Source organism: Primulina eburnea, chromosome 9, assembly GCF_022965805.1.
Source record: "Primulina eburnea isolate SZY01 chromosome 9, ASM2296580v1, whole genome shotgun sequence".
Classification (NCBI taxonomy): domain Eukaryota; kingdom Viridiplantae; phylum Streptophyta; class Magnoliopsida; order Lamiales; family Gesneriaceae; genus Primulina; species Primulina eburnea.
The window spans coordinates 31601231-31622748 of record NC_133109.1 but is presented as its reverse complement, the minus strand read 5'-3'; the positions used below and the strand labels follow the sequence as shown (position 1 = coordinate 31622748).

The window sequence follows — 21518 nt, the reverse complement described above, 5'->3', positions numbered from 1 at the left end:
TATAGATTTGTTCTACTAATGAATAGGTCTCTTGTGAGACGGTCTCACGAATCTTTATCTATGATACGGGTCAACCGTGTCGATATTCACAATAAAAAGTTATATTCTTAGCATAAAAAGTAAAAAATTTCATGGATGACACAAATAAGATATCTATATCATAAAATATGACCCGTGAGATCGTCTCACACAAGTTTTTCTTCTGCTAAATAAATTATTGATTCGAATTTAACGTAAATTAGTATAATTCTAATTTTTCGGGTAAATTTGAAAGATTATTGACAAATTATACGCATGCCAATCCTTATTTATATATTGTTTATTCAGGCATGAAGTACCCAAAATTGGTAAGAGTTTCTAATTAAATACAAGAATCACGACAAATGTACTAAAAACAAAGTAAGTTCCATTAATTATATTTAATTTACAATCTTACACAACACTAATTATTAATTAACATGAAATTAAAAGCATGAAGAAAATATACATACATGCACTAGTTGTTTGTCATTTTACATAAAAGGAAAGTCCCACTCTAATTATCTAAATAATTAAATTAGACATAGTAAAAATTATCCCATTGCATGCCAGGAACAAAATCGTTGGTTGGCAAGTAAAACACGCTTTCTAATCCATGTGTTCCGAATTCCCCTAGATAAGATGGATCCATGGCTTCCATTGAGAAGGATGAAGTTGGACTATTGGTTGATAACCTCTGTATCTCTTTCTCTGCGTCGTTTAGTTGTTCTTTGAGCTTTAGAAGCTGCACATAAATCAAATCGGACAATTCGTCTTAACGTTACGAAAATATGTCGATAATATGAATATACGTACTCGTGTTTAAACTTATGGAAACATTATAAACCTATGCACGATATACTCGTCCTATAATGATTGTTATGGTATAATTTAATTGATTGGCCGCCCATCGAAATTTAATACAATTGTTGAACTTTTGGCCATGAATCTTTAATAATTGAGAGTGCAAACAAATTACCAAGAAATGCTATTTCTTTTTCTGGGTTTTACGTAATATGGATAAAGACAATTTAAGAATATGATATAATTTATTTTTAATTTTTGTTTTACCGCAATTTGGTGCCGATATTATATTTCAAGAACGAAAGAAATTTCTTTGTTTTTTTTTTTTTTGAGAAAAATACCTCAGTTTCAAGGCAGCATTTTTCTACTACGGCGGAGTCATGTTGGGACTTAAGCTTGGAGTATTCCTCCTCCAGCCTCTGGCTCTTCCACTTAGCCCGGCGGTTCTGAAACCACACCGCCACCTGACGTGGCTGCAGCCCCAGCTCCGCCGCCAGTCTATCCTTCCTCTCCGACTCCAACTTATGTTCACTCCCGAAATTCTTCTCCAGTATATCCACTTGCTCTTCCTTCAGCTTCGTCTTCCTCAACATCACCCCACCATTTTCTCCGTAGATATTCTTGCTCTTCTTGCACCTCCGCCGCGCCTTTACCGTATTTCCCTTCCCTACACACACAGACACACAAACACATGTAACAACAGAAAACTTTTATGCATATACCGATCTATATACGACAATCTTTATCTTGAAACTTGAGCAAAAAAGCATGTTCCCGAGTCCCGACCTTGTTCTTCTGGTAGGATTTGGCTGTAAGTTTCAGGTGAATAGAACTGAGAAATGTCGAGTAGCATTTGAGTATCGTACTCAGACTCAGGGTCCATCGATCACCTTTTCGTGTCTCGTTTGATTTCTTGTGTGTGTGCGCTGTAGGAATCTCGGAAGACTTGGGAAATGAGTGAGTGGATGACTTAATTTATAAAGGTGGAAGCTTGGATAGGATAATTCATTTACAATTAATTAACGTTAATTGATACACATAAATGTACGTCTTTTATGAAATTACTTTATTTTCCTCTTAAATTTTTTTCTTTCTCAAACCAATAAATCTATCGAATATTATATCGAACTATCCTACGTAGCAAAAATAAACCCTAAATTATTCGAATTAAAATTTATCTGAAAAAAAAAACGCTATGTTTTTCCTCTGATATGAAAATTGTTTTATTCTTCCTTTTTCATAAATTTAATGGTTTCGAAAGAAAAAACGATTAAAATCTAAAAAAAATGAAAGTTAGCGAATTAAAACTAAATTTTGATAAGTTGTATAATTAAAGTCCAGAACAGATTAAAATTGTGATTTTTATTTGGAAAAAATTTGTGTAAGACGGTCTCACGAGTCGTATTTTGTGAGACATATCTCTTATTTGAGTAGTCCATGAAAAAATATTATTTTTTATTTTAAATGTAAAAAAAATTCTTGAGACTGTCTCACAAAACACTTATTCTTTTTCTTTTTATTAATGGAACATCATATATAATTACCCTTTGACAGAAAATTAAGTTGAAATTGTAAATTTAAGATAGTTTAGGCTCGAATGATATGGCCGTGGAAAAGATGGAAGAATTATTTCGTTGAAAAGATGATTGATTTGATGGGGTGGAATGGAATGGACTGTGATTGGATTGGTTTCTTGTGTGATCCGAACTGTAATTCATTGTATGAACCAGACTTCTGGAAGGTTATAATAATGACAACAAATGGATGCATTTGATTTAGTACGTATGTTCTTATTGAACTGATGTCGCCACAGTGTCGGTATTTTAGATCAGACCAATTTCGATTATTACTTCTGTAAATTTAAAAAATAGAAAGAAAAAAAAAAACAAACTAAATCCATCTTTGATTTATTTGATTTAAGAGTCACTATCTATGTAAAAAATTTTACGAATCAATATTTGATAACACTACAAATTTTAGTTTTAACTTCCCTCGAAGACAAATTTACATTTGTGCACTTTTATGTTTTAAATAAATACGTAATTTTTCTCCACCAAAATAATTATATCTTCTTCATCTACCAAATTATTACATATTATGAGGTTTCAGATCTTTGATTTCGCTATTTGAATATTTCAGATGTGTAAAAAAAATATATATCATATTTTCGAGCAATCACCATAAATTCAATCATTGTTGGTTTTTCATGAAAGACTAATTAAGATGATTTATTCGTGTCATTTTATTTTTTAAAAAAACATAGTTCCCCTACTCATCGTAAAATAATATTAAGCACTTATTTTGACCTATAAAGTAACTATTTTGGAGTTTCGGATATTTGATTTGATTATTTGAAAACTCCAAATGTGTAAATAATTCCGGATATTCGAGTGATTATCATAAATTCAGTTCGTGTTGGTTTTTTCATTCAAAATGCATTAAGATGGCTTATTATGTCATCTAGTTTTTGAAAAACACAGTTTCTCACTCATCATGAAATAAGAAAAAATACTTATTTTTGAGGTTCTAGATTTTTAATTTGACTATTTGAATAATCCAAATATATGAAAATACTTATTATTCAAGTAATATTAAGTGGCTTTTAATGGTGTTATTTGTGAAGTTAAAATGTAATACCTAAATTGGTAAAAATAATATCTAATAAGAGTCTACAAATAATTTATTTTACTTCCTAAATACTCATATTGAATCATTTGGGGATGTCAAAATATAGTTTGAAGTTAATACTGAGTGACATTTGATGATGAGATTTGTGAAATAAAAATGTGATACCTAAATTGGTACAAACAGTACCTAATTCGATCTCACATATACTTGTTTTTACCTTTTTAATACTAAATTTTAATTATTTTGGGATGTCAAAAAAATATAGTTTCAAGTAATATTAAGTGATTTTTGATTGTATCATTTGTAAATTAAAATATGATACATAAATTTGTATAAAGTGTATCTAATTTGTGTCTACAAATATTTGATTTTACTCCCTAAATACTCATATTCAATTATTTGAGGATGTCAAAATATAGTTTGATGTTAATATTGAGTGGCACTGATGATGACATTCGTAAAGTAAAAATGTGATGCATAAATAAAAAAAAAAACATAATTCGAGTTCACAAATACTTGATTTTCTTTTACCTTTAAATATTCAAATTCGATTATTTGAGAATGTCAAAATATATAGAGTTTGAAGTTAATATTGAGTGAGTTTTAATGAAGATATTTGTGAATTAAAAATGTGGTATATAATTCAATCTCACATATATTTGTTTTTTTCTTTGATAGAATCGTTTAGTTTTCTGTTTTGAACTATTTTCTCAATGAGAGAGATATATAATAAGAAACATGATAGCCCGTGATATGGGGTTTATAACTCATATATAAATAAAGTTTTATCTTTATTTTCTGATCTTTCTGTTTTATCTCATAACTTATGTCTTTACATATTAAAGTATCATAATCTATTATATGCATTAAAGTCCAATAGCCAAAATTTTAACCGATCACTTTAATTTTGTGTTTATCCTAAAAGACAACACACAATTCATAATTATTCATGTATAAGCTCATATAAATAATATTGATTCAACAACATGAACTTAGCTATTTGGTAATCGTGCTCGCACAAGTTTAATGATTTAAAGTTTGGTTGTCAATAAAAATATCGAGAGATAAGTGTCATTCACGAAAAATGTATTATGTGAGGTACGTGAGAACGTCATATTTTGATTCTTGAACCAACCAAACGAAGTGCTACATGCACGAAAATAATCTTTAAACTCTCGGTGTTAGTAGATTAATGATCTCGATCACGACGGGAATTTAACATTTGAAAGAGAAAATTGATATACAAATGTCTCACAATTGAAAAACAATACTTGAAATAGTTCATAAGAGACTATTGGACTCCTATATTGATATGAATTAATCATTTTCATAAAACAATAATAGACGTGTGAGAGTTACTACAAGAATACATTATGTATTTACACTTATTAAGATATGTCGTGACAGAAGAACTATTTTTAAAATTATAAATAAATTGAATTACACAAGTGACACACAACTATTATATTACTTTAATTATCACAATATAATATGTTATATTGATGTATCCTTGACTCTATCAACCAATCATCATGCCTGGGAATAAGGTAATAAATAAATTTATAATTAGCATCACAAAGATGAAAGCACATTGATGCTCCAATCAAGAAGTTTCCATGTGATGATTAAAGAGGACAAAGAAAATTAAAAGAAAATTATATATCAATTCTGATACAAGATACTTATTAGATCGATAGAATTATTTTGTCGTATCCAGACTAATATCAATCCAAGCCATTTCATGAATAAAATGTGATCCATCAACCAACCAACGGTACTACTTATTACAAAACGTCTTGTTGTTGTATCGAAACATATAAATGTTGACTAATCTGGCTAACATTGAACTTGGCAAAAGGAAAATGGTTGAATGATTGAAAAATGAGATTATTCAAGAATACACGCTGAATTCTGAAATTACGCATTGAATTTCTGATCATGTGAATGCGGAGTGTGAATGCGATATATATAGTTAATTTTGTAAATTGAAAAGGCGTCGGAAAACGTATGAAAAATGAATTAGTGTATCTTGTTGCTACTAATGAAACAATTTTCCCACCGATAAACAATTTAGATAGACTTTCTTGGATAAGTAAAGATTTAAAGTTAGGTAATTTTACTCAAGGGGTCTCACTAACTAAACATGGAAACCAATAATACTTCTTTTCATGCTCTAAAAAAAAATACATGCTCGATCTCTATCATGTGTGCATTCGATTGATAACAATTGCGGGTTCCCGTCCGGGAAAAAAAAGGTGGTTGAACACTTGAACTACGAATACATTTTATATAAAAAAGTCGTTTTTCTTCCGATTTTTAATTTCATTGTATTATTCGTATGATATTATATTTACATTACGATGCGGATTCACGTGGTTATGCTAGCATTATTTACTTTACCAAATTTGCGTTTTGGTGAGGATATGATTAATGGTTCGTGGATGATTAAGGTTGTAATTAATGACAATTAATTAATTATGGATGATGTTTACTATATATTAAGAGGTTAATGATGGTTACTTCTTGTCCTCATACACTCCAAAAGTTAAAGCACTTTATTTAGGGAATATAAAAATTAGCAAGCAAAACCAAAGAAGCAACTATAACGCTTTTAGTTCATTTTCGAACGCACGCTTTCTTAATCTTTTATCCATAATCGTTAATCATGGCTAATGGTAATGGATTTTTTTTAGTTAATACACGTGTGAATCTATCGACTATATATAATGACAACTTGAGCACTAAAATAGGAAAAAACATTCATTAAATTTTTTTTTAAAAAAACGAATTTTAAATAATATACATAACATTTTTTGAAATAATGATCGCCCATATGTGAGCACCGATGAGGTGTCACTCACCTATTAGATGTGATGAAATAGAGAAAAATTGCGCATCTAATTGGTGAGTGACACCTCATTGGTGCTCACATAGGTGTGCACGGTAGGTGTATAGCATATCAAAACTATATATATATATATATATATATATATATATATATATATATATATATATATATATATATATATATATATATATAAATTTTCTAGTACTTTTAATTCGAAAATTCTAATTTCATTTTCTTTCTGATTCAATGATATGATGCAGAATTAATAAGATGTCAGCCTTACGGTATTTAGTTTCTACAATCCATATTCATTATTACATGTGTGATTAAAAAAAATAACGAACCTCACTTGTAAAATAAATGTGATTATTGGATATATACTTGAGATAATGTCTTAACGATAGGTTGAACTCAAAAAGCCTTTTCGTTGGTCGGGGATTCACGTAAGGCCATCTCCAACCCATTACGCTATCTTAGTGTCACACTAACTTTAAAATAGTGTAATTCTTACACTAAATCTAAAACTCATCTCCAACTCATCAACTCTAAACTCTACACCAAAAAAAAATATTCTCTATTATTTTATTCACAACAAATAATTTATTTCACAAAATATTTTTAAGCACAATAATTAAAATATCATTAATAACTAAAATAATGTATATATCGAAATTCATTATAAATATATATGAATTAAAAATTTAATTAAATAATTTTTTTTGAATTACGTTAAATTTTTTTAGTATTTAATATTATTATTTTAAATACTTAAGCTTAATATTAATTGAAGGTAATTAATTAATCTTTGAAAATTGCTAAATATATATATATATATATTGACTTAATTAGAAATACTTTGCATATAAAATATTTCGTACGAGGGTATGTGCTATGTTCAATTAATCAGATAAAAAACCAAAAAAAAAAAAGGGATTTCACACCACCAAAATGGAGTAAGAAATGGTGTTGGGTTGGAGAAGAAAAATTCACACTATGATGGAGTATTACACCAACATGGTGTTGGGTTGGAGATGGACCTAACAAATGAAGGCATTTCGTCAATCTTGAAGGAATTTGATGAAAAAAATGTAGGAATGTTTCAGACTCCGTTCGGACAAATATTTATAAAATCTTTTATAAAAAGTTGCGTTCACGATATTTTTATAAAATGTTTTAAAAATTATTTTAAGAATAAATATGAATTTGGAGAGTTATTCAATTAAAAGTTTTTACATTTAAAAAGTGATACTCCACAAAATCATCACATTTGGATAGATCGAAGCCAATTTCAAAATTAATCGTAGCTTTTTAAGGTACAGATCTCATTGTTAATCTAAGGGCTCGGATTCCGAACCCAACGATATAGTTAGAAGTCCGAGCCCACCAAGGGGATGGAAAATCCGAGCCCTCCAAGAATTTATATAGCTAGAAGCCTGAGCCCACCAAGGGTCCGAGAAATCCAAGCCCTAATGCAGTTTGTGAATGTGATAACATTCTCATTAATAAATAAGAGGTCTAGATAAATACGAGATTCGATCAAATCTCTTTGAGATAAGACAAGCGTCATAGCAGCTATGGTTAAAGAATCATAATGTCTGAGGTCTCCTATCTCAGGTGGGATTCTATCCCGGTAAGAATTCTATTCCAACAAGATAATTAACATCTTCAGCCTCTATAAGTACTAGATATTAGTAACGGTTTTTGCTTTCACTTCCTCTTGTTCACTTAGCATTAATATATATCTCTCTATCTTAAGTTTGCTCTACGGAGTGACTTAAGTATCGTATGGATCACGTCGAAAAACTCTCCAACGCCCCTAACCTTATTTCTATATGTGCAAAACTAAGAATCCCGACCTGATCCGCCCAACCGCGAAAATTTGTAAACCCGCTCTTCAGATCGAACTCGAGATAAAATTTTGATATCATCAAAGATTTTAAAAATATAAAAAAAACACATCTCAATTATTCTTTAATTATAAAAATCTTGTCCAAACACATTTTAAATTTTTTCATATGTAAAACGCTAAAAACGTTTTTAAAATGCGTGTCCTGACAATACTTGGGTGAAAACAAGACTATCAGAATGAAACTAGTTGGTACACCACGACCTGCAGTATTTCTTAGATAAATTCCATCGTTTAGGCATTGGATAATGTTTTTTCCAATTTTGGTAATAAATTGATTACGAAATTCAGAATTCAGATTCTGTTGATTGTAATTTTGTCCAATAAAATGGGAGCAGATCTTGTGAGACGATTTCACGAATATTTATCTGTAAGACGGGTCAACCCTACCGATATTCGTAATAAAAAGTAATACTTATAGCATACCAAATAATATTTTTTTATGGATAACCCAAATAAAAAATTTGTCTCACAAAATACGACATGTGAAATCGTCTAACACAAATTTTTGTAATGAAAAGGTTCTGATTTTGACCAGTAAAGAGACCGTTAAATCCGAATCAAAAAATATATATTTTAGTTTTACTTTTTGGTATTTGATTTATAATATTTTGCAAAAGTTTGTTCTTTTTAGGTATTATTATTATTATTATTATTTGAGCAGTAAATTCCGCAATAGGATCACGACATCGATTTAACTAGGCTGGCGGTGGCAGCGGGAATCAAGGCCTTACAAAAAAAATCATAAGGTGAAATTGTTTGTTCTTAATCAAGAAGGATATAAGATATTTTAGAAAATTGTAATTTTAGTTTGGTAAGCTGATATATTTTTAGTTTTAGTCAATTCATTTGTCAAAAGTCTGATTTCTATATGGTAATTAGGATTATTTTTTTTGTCTTTTTTTCTTAGAAATCATTAAATTCATCGAATGTGATTTATTTGTCACTGATTTTCTATTATGTGACACATGTACGAGAATTAAGCTCATATTTACTCAAATTACAATTCTTCTCATAACGAAAATAAAATAAAGCAAAACTAACTCAATACTTCAAAATAAAAAGCAAAAAAGTTCGTCGTTTCTTATTATTTTTGCTTACGTATATTTAATGTATGCGATGTAAATTTTATTCTTATCAAATGAACTACATAGAAGAGTATCAATACCTACTAAATAATATCCGGAGAATTTAGTGATTTCAAACATAAAAAATCAATTTATCGGATGAAAATTAAACTTTTATAATTTAAATGACTAAAACTCAAAACATAGCAACTCACATATTATAATTACAATTTTCTTTGAGACAGATTTAAATTTTTATTAAAATAATAAGTAATAATAATTAATTGTGTATTTAGATTTTTATTTTTATTTTTATTTTTTTCGTGAGTCAATGTATTGAGAAATTTTATTTTTTTGAATCGATTTTAGAATCTTAAATGAAGTAAAAGTTGTCAGAGAGGATAAGAACAAACTGTCATAAAATGAACTAAATTAAATATGACTTAAAATCTTCTCATCTTTTAAGGAGATAGAAATATTATTGTGGCCGCACACTGATCCATGTATGGTCAAAATAATATAGACATTAATCTATTCCTAAGTTACACTTTTTAGTTAAATTTCGAGTTGAAGTAAAAATGAAACCAAAGGTGCCAAAGACTTCATATATTCATGACCATGCATGCTGTCCATTTACTCATGTTGCCAAATAAAATGGGCTTGTTTGTTTTTCTTGTTTAAATTTGATTGGTAATGGTCTAATTTAATTGTTGATCAGCTCGTTGTTAAAGTCTAAATTTCTTACAAAAGCTCAAACCCGCTAGACACTTTTAAAAAGTATATAAATAAAGTGATTTTTTCAATACTTAAGTTATCTAACTTTAATTATTTCATTTAAGGCATACCATAGTTGAATTCAAGGTAAATTTGTTACCGTCTTCATCGATATAGAGTTCTATATCCTATTAGAGATATTCAAGATGTAGAGACAGATCCAAAGCCATTTGATCGAGATCGAGTAGCAGATCCATTTAGAGATCGGAATGTCGTTCCGGATACACCTGTAATGCCCGGAAATTAATCGCTGTTAATTAACGATTATTGAGTTATAATTTAAGGTGCTTATGAGACGACTAACCGAGACACGATTTGAGGTAACGTGTGAAAAGATGTATGTGCGAGGATGAACTCTCGTGCATATGCGTGACCCAGCCGGACGCATATGCGCGAAATGTCCAGAGAACCTCGCGCATATGCGCGACGTGTATCGGCGCACATGCGCGAGGGTACCCGAGAGTTGGGCAAACAGAACAATGGCCTCGCGCATAAGTTTTGTTACGTTCTGACATGTTTTGAGATTATGATATTGTGGGAATCAAATACACTTCATATATGATGTTCTTGGCATATTAGACATCGTAGAATTTAAGTCAGATTGAGAAACAGATTGATTATGAAATTGTTATGATTTTTCAGAATATATCAATTGATATTGGACAGATTTGTATTATGGGTTGATTACTGATTGTATCAGATATGAGTTATGAATTGTAATTGATGTCTGTTGATATAGTATTGACGGGGATACTGAGATTGTGCCGTTATGCCGTGATTTGAATTAAATCCAGATTAATCAAATTCAGTGTTGAATTGAGAATAGAATATTGATATTATGATTCTCGATATGTCGTTTCAGATTTACAGAGACAGTCTTGAGTTCAGAACGGTTATTGCTTCAGACCGAGACTACATACGAAAGGTATAAGTCAATGTGGTATTGGGAGATCTACTCAAATAAGAAATACTTGGGTTTCCCTAAATCACATACTTATTATTATGTTTTATCATTGTGTTCATTGACTTGATTAAAATGCATGTTCTATTGATTTAAAGAAGCATGCATTAGACGAGTAATCTTGTGACAGAAGTACCTGATAGTGACGGGATCGCCACGGGCACATTGCACGATGTCACAAGATAGTGTATTGATGATAGGACCATAGTCTGTGACGGATAGGTCCAGACACTGGATGTTTGGTTATATCGACGTGGATAGAATCGGAGTTTCTTCTATTATTGTTAGTCGATATAAGAATACCAACATCTGGAAACCGGGATTCTTAGACTAGGATTGAGTCTAGTCTGAGTCGTGGAGTCACGAGTATTGTCGACAGTTCTATATTGATTATGTTTCAGAATTTAATACATATTACTGTTACTTGTTCATGCTTTTATGTTTATCATATGATTGCATGTTTCATTGATTTATACTGGGATATCTTTCTCACCGGAATTATCCGGCTGTTGTCTTGTTTGTATGTGTACATGACAACAGGTAGGACATGTTTAGGGTCGAGGAGATGAAGATAGATCGAGATTAGAGTGGAGACTACGGACCTGGATTAGAGATAGGGTTTGGACACTTGATATTTAGCTGTTAAACCTTAGTTGAATAAATGTATGTGGTACAGGACTTTTACTTTATTTTATACTGATATGTATAATAAATGATTTCCATTACGTTCCGCATTTAAAAAAAAAATTAGACTCTGTTTATTTTAATTGATTAAATTGTCTTAATAATTGATTAAGAGTATGATTAGCGTCCGGGTCCCCACAACACCAGTTTTCTTTTAGTAGTAAATGTCTTAATACACGAAGGGTATGTGAGATGGGAATTGAGATTGAATTCTACCGTCTTAAATCTTACTTTTTTTGTTTGTGGTTATGAGTTGGGCTTTGTGGACAGAAATTTGTAAGGTTAAGCACGCTGCAAAGGAGCCTAGTAGCGAAATTAGTATTGATTGGGTTTACTACTTCCTGAGTGCTTTTCGGCAGCATGGTAAGACTTTGTCCACCAGATTAGTTTCGGCCAATTTATTGAGTCAGTGTTGGGTGCCTCCAGTTCCGAATCAGTTGCGACTAGACGTTGATGCTGGGTTTGATGAAGGTAGAAACCGGTTCAGTGTTGGGGCTGTGATCCGAGATACTAATAGTACAGTTTTGGGAGCTTCGGCTCACATTATTCGTCATCCGGGATCAGTGAAAGATGCGGAATTATGTTCCATCAAGTTCGGCATGGAGTTTTGTTTGAATCTTGGTCTTCACGATGTTAATATTTTCTCAGATTCGATACTTGCTGTTCAAGCCATTCGCAGCTCCTTAGTTGACCTTGGTCCGAGTGGTGTGCTCACAATCGACATTCTCAATATGCTGAAGACGGATGCTTTCTTGTCTATCAACCACATGCCGATATTGGCCAACAGGGCTGCTCATCGGTTAGCTCGTGTAGCTTCTGATGTTTCTGCTTTTGTTGTTTGGTGTTCTGGTGATATACCAGCTTGGTTACTTAGTATTGTAAATCAAGATATTATGAAATAATGAATTTGTTTTATTTTCAAAAAAAAAAGAATGAAGTTATAACTTTTAGTGGCATCTCAGCTATTTGAGTCTTTGTTGATCGCTTCTCTTGTCATAAAATCTTAACTAATCTATGATTGGCTATCATGTTAGCAAATAAATGTATTCCTAAGAGGTTCATTGGCCTAAAACTCGACATGAGTCAGGCCTCCAAAAATGACTTCTCCGATAGGGGAAACGTGTAGCAAGAAATGATATAATATTATGTTAAAAAGAGCCTTTCACGAAGTTCTCTAACTTCAAAAAATATCTTTGAATTTTTTTTTTACTTTAGCTTTGGATAGTCTATGCTAGACAACTCTCGACGCCTCTGACATTCCCACACCATTTGTTGTTTAATGGATACTCAGACCAAGTTACGAACTTGTTGGAGTACGGTATACGATTACTTGAATCTGTTTACGAGTTCATGATGATTAAATATTTCTTTGCTACATCGACTTGGTCGTGAAAATCGAATTCATGACCACATGACAAAGCACAAAGTTTGTGGATTTCCATGGTTAAGTTTCCGGGCCATGAAATACCAGTAAAAGATAAAATATCCCTTGTAAAATTAAAGTTATTTAAAAAATATATATTCGTAAAAGAGATTCTCAAGAATCAAGATCTAGAAAACGAATTTATTATTGCCTTAAATTCTTTTTTGGGGGATTATTTTAGTTGAAGGATTCCTTATGCTTTGGATGGTGAGTTGTTTGATACGTGGATTCATTTGGTTCTTTCTCCTTGTTAAGCAAAAGCCCGATTTAATAAATGGATGTCAAGTCTATCCCGACAACTCAAGCTATTGTTTCCCATCTTCCAACTTACCTCGTATTTGCCAAAACACAATTTAATTTATTGTTTTTATTGCATTATTAATGTATATTAAATCCCATTAATTATTTCTTGAAAGCTCGTTTGAAGAACACTTTACTTGCGTTCTATTGGACAGCCATTTCTGTACTTTTAAGAAATATCCCATGATTTATGGGAGAAAAATTATAGAAAAATTAAAGTTTCAGACATTGTATATTTAAAACAAGTAATATTAATGAAGAACATGTAAACAGAAACATTCGACCTTAAGAATCTACACATCAGTTTCACGAGAATTTTTCTATGAGTTTCATCATCCATGACGTATTAAAATTTTGAGTAGGTCTCTTTTGAGACAGTCTCATGAATCTTTATCTGTGAGACCGGTCAATCCTACTGATATTCACAATAAAAGGTAATACTCGTAACATAAAAAGTAATATTTTTTCATTGATGACCCAAATAAGAGATCTGTCTCACAAAATACGACCTGTGAGACCGTCTCACACAAGTTTTTGTCTACCAGTTTCACTCGTAGCATAAAAAATAATACTTTTTCATAGTTTTATAATTTTTGTAAGGCAATCGTAGCATAAAAAGTAATACTTTTTCATAGTTTTATAATTTTTGTAAGGTTATATTTGTATGGGAGGATTTTGTTTGTTTCAATGAAAATCAAATGGCTGAGATGATTAAAATAGCTTACACGAGAAAAAAAGGCCCCAAAGAATAGAGGCCCAATTTGACCCAAAGATACAAACAAACGAGTTTTTTTTTAGTCAATTCTAAAATTATCAAATTCCACTTCAAACCAAAATAACTTTAATTTTTTTTTTTAGAGAAAAATAAATTTAAATTTCAGTTAATCTTTGTGGAGAACAACTAATTTCCAAATATATAACAATTCATGCGTGAAATCAACTACTACAAATAATAATAATAATACCTAGTAATAGTTGCACACGCTAGCTATACGCATGTAACTAAAGATTTTACGTATAAATTGGACAAAATAATTTGGAAGAGTATGTCTCTTGCGAGATGGTCTCACGAATCTTTATATGTAAGACAAGTTAACCCCATCAATATTCACAATAAAAAGTTATATTTTTAGGCAAAAAAATAATATTTTTTAATAGATGACCCAAATAAGATATTCGTCTCATAAAATACGACCCGTGAGACCGCCTCACATAAGTTTTTGTCAATTTGAGTGAGTCTCATGTGAGACCGTCTCACGGATCTTAATCTGTGAGACGGGTCAACCTATCCATATTCACAATAAAAAGTAATATTCTTAGCATAAAAAGTAATATTTTTTCATAGATAACCCAAATAAGATATTCGACCCACGAAATTGATCCGTGAGACTGTCTTACAAAAGTTTTTGCCTTTATTATGTTATTTATCTTTCTAAAAATTTTATGGTAGGTTTCAAAATTCATGTATAATATTATCCAAAAAGAATTTTAAATAAAATTATCCTTAACTCCCCAATAATTAGTATCCATAAATCAACATAGTTCTCCCATATGCCAAAACTAGGGGTGAGAACCGGTTCAAAAAATACTAAATTTATCGGAATTTTTTGGTACGACCACGATATTGAATTTGAAATTTTCGGTATATATCGAAATAATATATAAATAAAACATATTATTTTTAAATAATTAAGTTAATATTTTAAAAAATATAAGGTGTTTTTTGGTATAAAATAGTATATATCGAAATCTCGATACACCACAACATTTTGATATAATCGGTATAGCTAATTTCGGTATTTTAAAAAATATAAGGTGTTTTTTTTGGTATAAAATAGTATATACCGAAATCTTGATACACCGCAACATTTTGATATAATCGGTATAGCTATTTCGGTATTTTAAAAAATATAAGGTGTTTTTTTTTTGTATAAAATAGTATATATCGAAATCTCGATACATCGCAACATTTTGATATAATCGGTATGCTAATTTTGGTATCGAAATTAGTATACCGAAATTTTCGATATCATATTTGTATAATTTTTTTTAATATTTATATATATTTTTATGTTATACCCTAGCCAAAACAATATTTCGGGCAAAAACTGACATATTTGCCCTTGGAAGATAATGTTCTAAAAACATTTTTCTTCGCGAAACTTTTGAAGCCCTGCAGGAAAAGCAAAACCAAATAGATAATGTTTTTATTCTATGAAAATATACAAGAACATTTTTTTAACAAGTTCAATATTTTTTTTTATAAAAATATGTTCTTTAGTATTTTCGAATTTACAAATAATAATTATTTTAAATTTAATTAAATATGATGTTCAGAAATAATTTTATTATTTATTTTAATCCAATAAAATAATTTCAAATAATTACATATCATAAAAGAAATATACATTCTAAATTATATTTCTTTCATATAATACAACAATGTAAGATATATTTTTTCCCGTTTAAAATACCAAACACTTTTGCAAACATGATTTTAGAAAAAAAAAGATTTTTTTATTTTATTTAATTAGTGTGGTTTGTAGGTTATTTTATGAAATTGTGAGTTTACTTGATAACCATCGAAAATTAGCGACAACGAATTCCACTGTCATAAAAAGTGACTTGTTTAAATCCGCAATTAATTCGATTTAATCGATTTTGAGAAAAAATAATCGAAGTCTGCATTAACCAAGCTAACTAATTTATGAGAGAGACTCATGTGAGACCGTCTCACGGATCCTAATCTGTGAGACGAATTAACACTATTCATATTCACAATAAAAAGTAGTACTCTTAGCATAAAAAATAAAATTTTTCATGGATGACCCAAATAAGAGATCCGTATCAGAAATACGATCTGTGAGACCGTCTCACACAAATTTGTCCTAATTTATTGCATACAAAAAATATTTATAAAATATAATGTAAAAAAAAAAAAAATCAAATTCAAATTTCCGAAGTGACCCTGGAATTACGTTTATGAAATAATGACAATAATAAATGAAAAGAATGATGCAAATAGACGTTACTTAAAAAAGCTCGAAAATTCTCACATGGCTTGGTCAATGCTTTACACGAACACATCACACTGCATCTTGACAAGGGCCGCTGGCCAATCGAGATCAGCCGCCCGCTACAAATCCTGGGATTTGTAGCAGTTGACTTTTGAGCGTTTATGGGCCTTAGCCTGAGGGCATCAAGAGTTCGCGGGGCTGCTTATTTTCGATCCAAGAATCTGCTTCCGACCAATCTTGGAGCCATGAAGTTAGTTTTCGATTCCCCATGTTATCCTTTCTGTTATTCCCTGCTGTCTGCTTCTTGTTTATGATTCGTTGATTGGGTGTTAGTTTCTTGATTGGTTGTGCGGTTGGGATGTGATTTAGATTCGGTTTGCCTGTTTTTGTTGCTCTGGTCTCTTGAAGATTGCAACTTTATGAAACAATCGGATATATTGACTTTTTTTGGCTCATGGGTAGATTATTGTGATTTTGTTTGAATATATTGTTGACCACTAATCGGATTCTGTGATTCATTATATCGTATTACATACATTTCGGGAAAGATTTTGAGATTAAGTAATCATTTTCTCAGATTTATGAATCTGGAGTACTGGATAAGGGAATAGCCGATTGGTTTGCTGGTGTTGTTGCTCATTATATTTTATACAACTTTATTTGTTGGGAAATTAGAAGTGCCTTTTTATCATTGTCGATTGGGAATTAGCATTGTATCCATGTGTCATTCGATGATGTCTCAGTAATCTTTTAGTAATGGAGGAAGCAAGATCATGGAGCCGCCGAATATGCCAAAAAACATATAGTTTTCTGGAACCTCGCGATCTAATTCGATTCCCAATTTCTTATCATAAGATTATTATCTCTTTTTACATCTGAATGGTTATAGCGTATTTCTTTAGCAGCCATACTTGAAGGTGATCCATTATTTCACATATGCTGCAGTACTGCCTTTGAAATGTAGCATGTAACAAAGTTCACGCTTGACTCGCTTTTAACTAATTTAGTTGTTTCCAAAAGCAAGCCAACTATGCAATTCCTTTGTCTTGATTTTACATGTCAGTAACAATTTATATAATATTTTGCAACTCTCGCAATGAGGCTTTGTCAACTAACCTATCTGTTATGTGTATGATATACCTAGCATTTGAATTCAACCCAAATTCTATCATTGATCGGGACAGTTCTCACTCCACAATTCTCTTTGGTTCCTTTGAAGAACTTTTTGGGTAAATTTCATCTGACTAGTTGTGTTTTACATACTACAGAGCAAGAAATTTTTTTGGGATTTCTCTTTCTTTAATTATCATCAATATGGCCGCTATAATGGAGCGTGCTGATGAGAATCTCCTTCCTGCTGTTTACAAAGAAGTCAGTGAAGCCTTTGAAGCTGGGCCATCGGATCTTGGATACCTTACATTTATACGAAACTTTGTGCAAGGATTAGCATCACCTGTTGCAGGTGTATTAGCTATGAATTATGATCGCCCAACTGTTCTTGCAATTGGAATTCTATGTTGGGCATTATCTACAGCAGCAGTTGGTGTAAGCAAATATTTCATTCAAGTTGCATTTTGGCGAGCAGTAAATGGCGTTGGACTGGCAATTGTTATACCTGCACTTCAGTCGTTTATTGCAGATAGCTATACGGATGGTGTGAGAGGTGCTGGATTTGGGTTTTTGAATCTTGTTGGAACAGTGGGAGGTATAGGAGGTGGTGCTATTGCAACGGTTATGGCTGGTTACAATTTTTGGGGCATGCCCGGATGGAGATTCTCCTTTATTACGATGGCAAGTTTAAGTTCTTTCATTGGGTTTCTTGTTTTTCGTTTTGTTGTTGATCCAAGAAGAGCTAGTGGCGGTCATGATACGATCAAGTTTTCTGATAGGTAAAGATTTGTCAACCATCTGTTTTTTCTTATCTCAAGTTTTAAAGATGATTTGTAATTTGGTTTTTCTTTGATTTAGGGAGAATTTAATAGAGAAACTCAATACAAGTTCGGCAACTGTATGGTTGGATTCGTGGGCGGCCATGAAAGCCGTGATGAAAGTGCCAACCTTTCGGTTCATTGTTTTACAAGGTCTTGTTGGCTCCATCCCTTGGACAGCCATCGTTTTCTTCACATTGTGGTTTGAGTTAATCGGTAAGATTTTTATGTGTTCCATGTCAGCGAAATTTGCACCATAGATTCTGGATGAAATGAACTGAAACTTGCTGCAAGACTAACTCATGTATCCCTGAACTTTTTCTCTCAGGATTTGATCACAACAGTGCAGCAGCTTTGGTCGGCCTTTTTGCTGCTGGATGCGCTCTAGGTTCGTTTCTTGGAGGTGTAATAGCCGACAAAATGTCCCAAATATATCCTTTCGCTGGACGTGTCATGTGTGCTCAATTCAGCTCATTTATGGGAATTCCATTCTCAATATATCTTCTCTGTGTCATCCCACAAAGTGTAACCAGCTACTATACATTTGCTGTCACCTTATTCTTGATGGGACTAACCGTAAGTTGGTGTGCAACCGCCACCAACGGTCCTATGTTTGCCGAGGTTGTCCCTGTCAAACACCGTACCATGATATACGCGTTTGATCGTGCTTTCGAGCTGTCATTTTCCTCATTCGCCGCCCCCATTGTGGGGATCCTTTCGGAGAAGATATACGGTTATGATGCTAAGTCCGTGGATCCGCTTCTTGGGTCACCTAGAGAGGCGTATGCTTTGTCGAGAGGACTTATTTCGATGATGGTGGTTCCTACTGCCTTGTGCTGCTTGTTTTACACTCCTTTGTATTGGACTTTTAAGCAGGATAGGGAGAATGCTAGGTTAGGTAGTTCCAAGGAAACTGAGATGCTATGATTTTTGATTCGGCTGGACTTTGATGTTTTGTCTTGTTTTTTTTTTTTCAGTTATCAAGAAAATGGTGAGATTCACCATTGATGGCCTCTTGCTTTACTTTGTAGCAATCATATGATATGTTTTTACGAGAAATTTATCAAACGAACCAATTGAACTTTTCATACACACCAAACTCTTTGTAAGGACACATAATTAGTTGAAAGCTAAAACCAATTAAATATGTAAACTGATATATCAAAACTAAATAGGCAAAAATTTGTTTGAGACGGTCTTACGGATCGTATTTTGTGAGACTGATCTCTTCTTTGGGTCATCAATGAAAAAATATTACTTTTTATGATAAAAATATTACTTTTTATTGTGAATATCGGTGAGGTTGAGCCGTCTCACAAGATACCAACTCAATTAAATATAGCATAAAAGGGATATTTTCTCCAAGATTTATCATTTTCCAAAACCGACCGTTGTTTTAAAACTTAAGTTGCATTTGGATCGATGAATTTTAAATAATGATATTAAATATATTTTTGTTTTTTCAGATAAACAAAACCATGCACTCCAAATTCATTTTTGCATGTGTTAAATGTCTTGCATCGGTTGGGTTAGGTATGTGAGAGTTGTATATATGGACTTACACAATCCTTCATTTAGCTAACTTTTGATATTGAGTTAGATTTGAGTTTCAATCTTAACATTTTTGTATAGTGTTCTATATTAATTATAATGAATTTCAAATTAATCGAGAAACCATGTTATTTGAAATTAATTTTACTTTACATATTAAATTATAAATAAGTAAAATATGAATTTAAAATTTTATCTATTATTTTTTTGTTAATACTAGAATTAGAATCGCAAACCATAAATTTTAAATCATGTCCCGAGATACACCCCTAATGTTTGTTGGGGGCTATATTGAAAATTCCACCCTAGAGGGCAGCTCCAATAGAATTCAAAAATAGACCAATTGAATATGCCTACTTTAGAAATCTTTCTATTTGGCAAATCAATTATGTTCAAGCATAATTTTCTTAATTTCAATTTTCAATCTTCATTTTAAAAATGATTTATTTTGATTCTTGGTGGTATATATGGTAAATATTTATGTCATGTTGAAGAACTTTATTTGCGGATTTTTTTTTTTTAATTTCTTGAACATTATTTGTTTGTTTGTATTTTATTCGACATCCATTCGGGAAAATTCCATGCTTCGTTCGGACAATCTCCAAAGAATGTATCTAAAATTGGATATTTATCCTCACATATATTGATGAATGTTCCGACTAGGAATTTAAATCGTATGATTTTTAGAAAGCATAAATTAGGTGGTTACTCGTATTTAATTGGTATATATTTGTATTTGATGTGCCAATAATTCAAAATTTGGAGCTTATAACAATGATTTATAGCAAAAACTTGTGTGAGACGGTCTCACAAGTCGTATTTTGTGAGACAGATCTCTTATTTGGGCATCCATGAAAAAATATTACTTTTTATGTTCAGAGTATTACTTTTTATTGTGAATATCGGTGGGGTTGACCCGTCTTACATATAAAAATTCGTGAGACCGTCTCACAAGAGATCTACTCATGATTTATTGATTTTTATTTTTGAAACCACTAAGTGATTGATTTTTCTTTTTTGGGGAAATTGTAAATCAGTACCTAGAGCCCCACCATCTTTCTTCTAACTCCCCATTTCCCACAATACCCTTAAATCATTATTTAAAATAATTGACTCTTCTTTTTGAATATAACGGTCCATCATGCTTCCGTAAAATAAATTAAATCTTTTACCTTTTTGACCAGCGTATCACCGGGTTATATCCGCCGTATTTTACGAACTGCTCCTCACAGTCCAACCACACGATCGCAACCGATGGTTACTAAGCAGATTCCTTCAGCAATACTTGGCACAGCTCTAATTCGTTTCCTACCTTAGAGCGTACAGCAAAAGATCAAATTTTGAAAATAATACATGAGAGGGACTAAGAGCAAAGATCTCTTTTATTCAAACACAAACATTTATTTATTACATAGTAACCTCCTGTAGAGGAGGAGAAACTTGTTTAGCTACTTATCGTAGCTGAACTCTTAACACACATAAAACTTGAAAGAAAATATTACAACCTTATATGAAAGAAATGGAGAAAATATTTGATGATCTTCACTTCCTTCTTCCGTCTTTATTTATAGAAGGCTTCTTCGGATTTGAAACTCGGATTTCAAATCTT

At 31.5% G+C, this 21518-nt stretch overlaps 2 protein-coding genes across 2 annotated transcripts; one reads left to right on the top strand and one right to left on the bottom strand.

Moving 5' to 3' along the window:
- Positions 1–389: 389 nt before the first annotated feature.
- LOC140840562 (homeobox-leucine zipper protein ATHB-40-like) lies at positions 390–1811 on the bottom strand. Its single transcript, XM_073207739.1, has 3 exons — positions 1609–1811; positions 1164–1489; positions 390–763 (listed from the first exon to the last, which is right to left on the bottom strand). The coding sequence occupies exons 1-3, from the start codon at positions 1703–1705 to the stop codon at positions 557–559; spliced, it is 630 nt and encodes a 209-aa protein (XP_073063840.1). The 5' UTR covers positions 1706–1811; the 3' UTR covers positions 390–556.
- A 14640-nt stretch (positions 1812–16451) lies between these two features.
- Positions 16452–19381, top strand: LOC140841685 (uncharacterized). The gene is made up of 4 exons (XM_073209279.1): positions 16452–16680; positions 17699–18319; positions 18399–18574; positions 18687–19381. The coding sequence occupies exons 1-4, from the start codon at positions 16592–16594 to the stop codon at positions 19283–19285; spliced, it is 1485 nt and encodes a 494-aa protein (XP_073065380.1). The 5' UTR covers positions 16452–16591; the 3' UTR covers positions 19286–19381.
- Positions 19382–21518: the final 2137 nt, after the last annotated feature.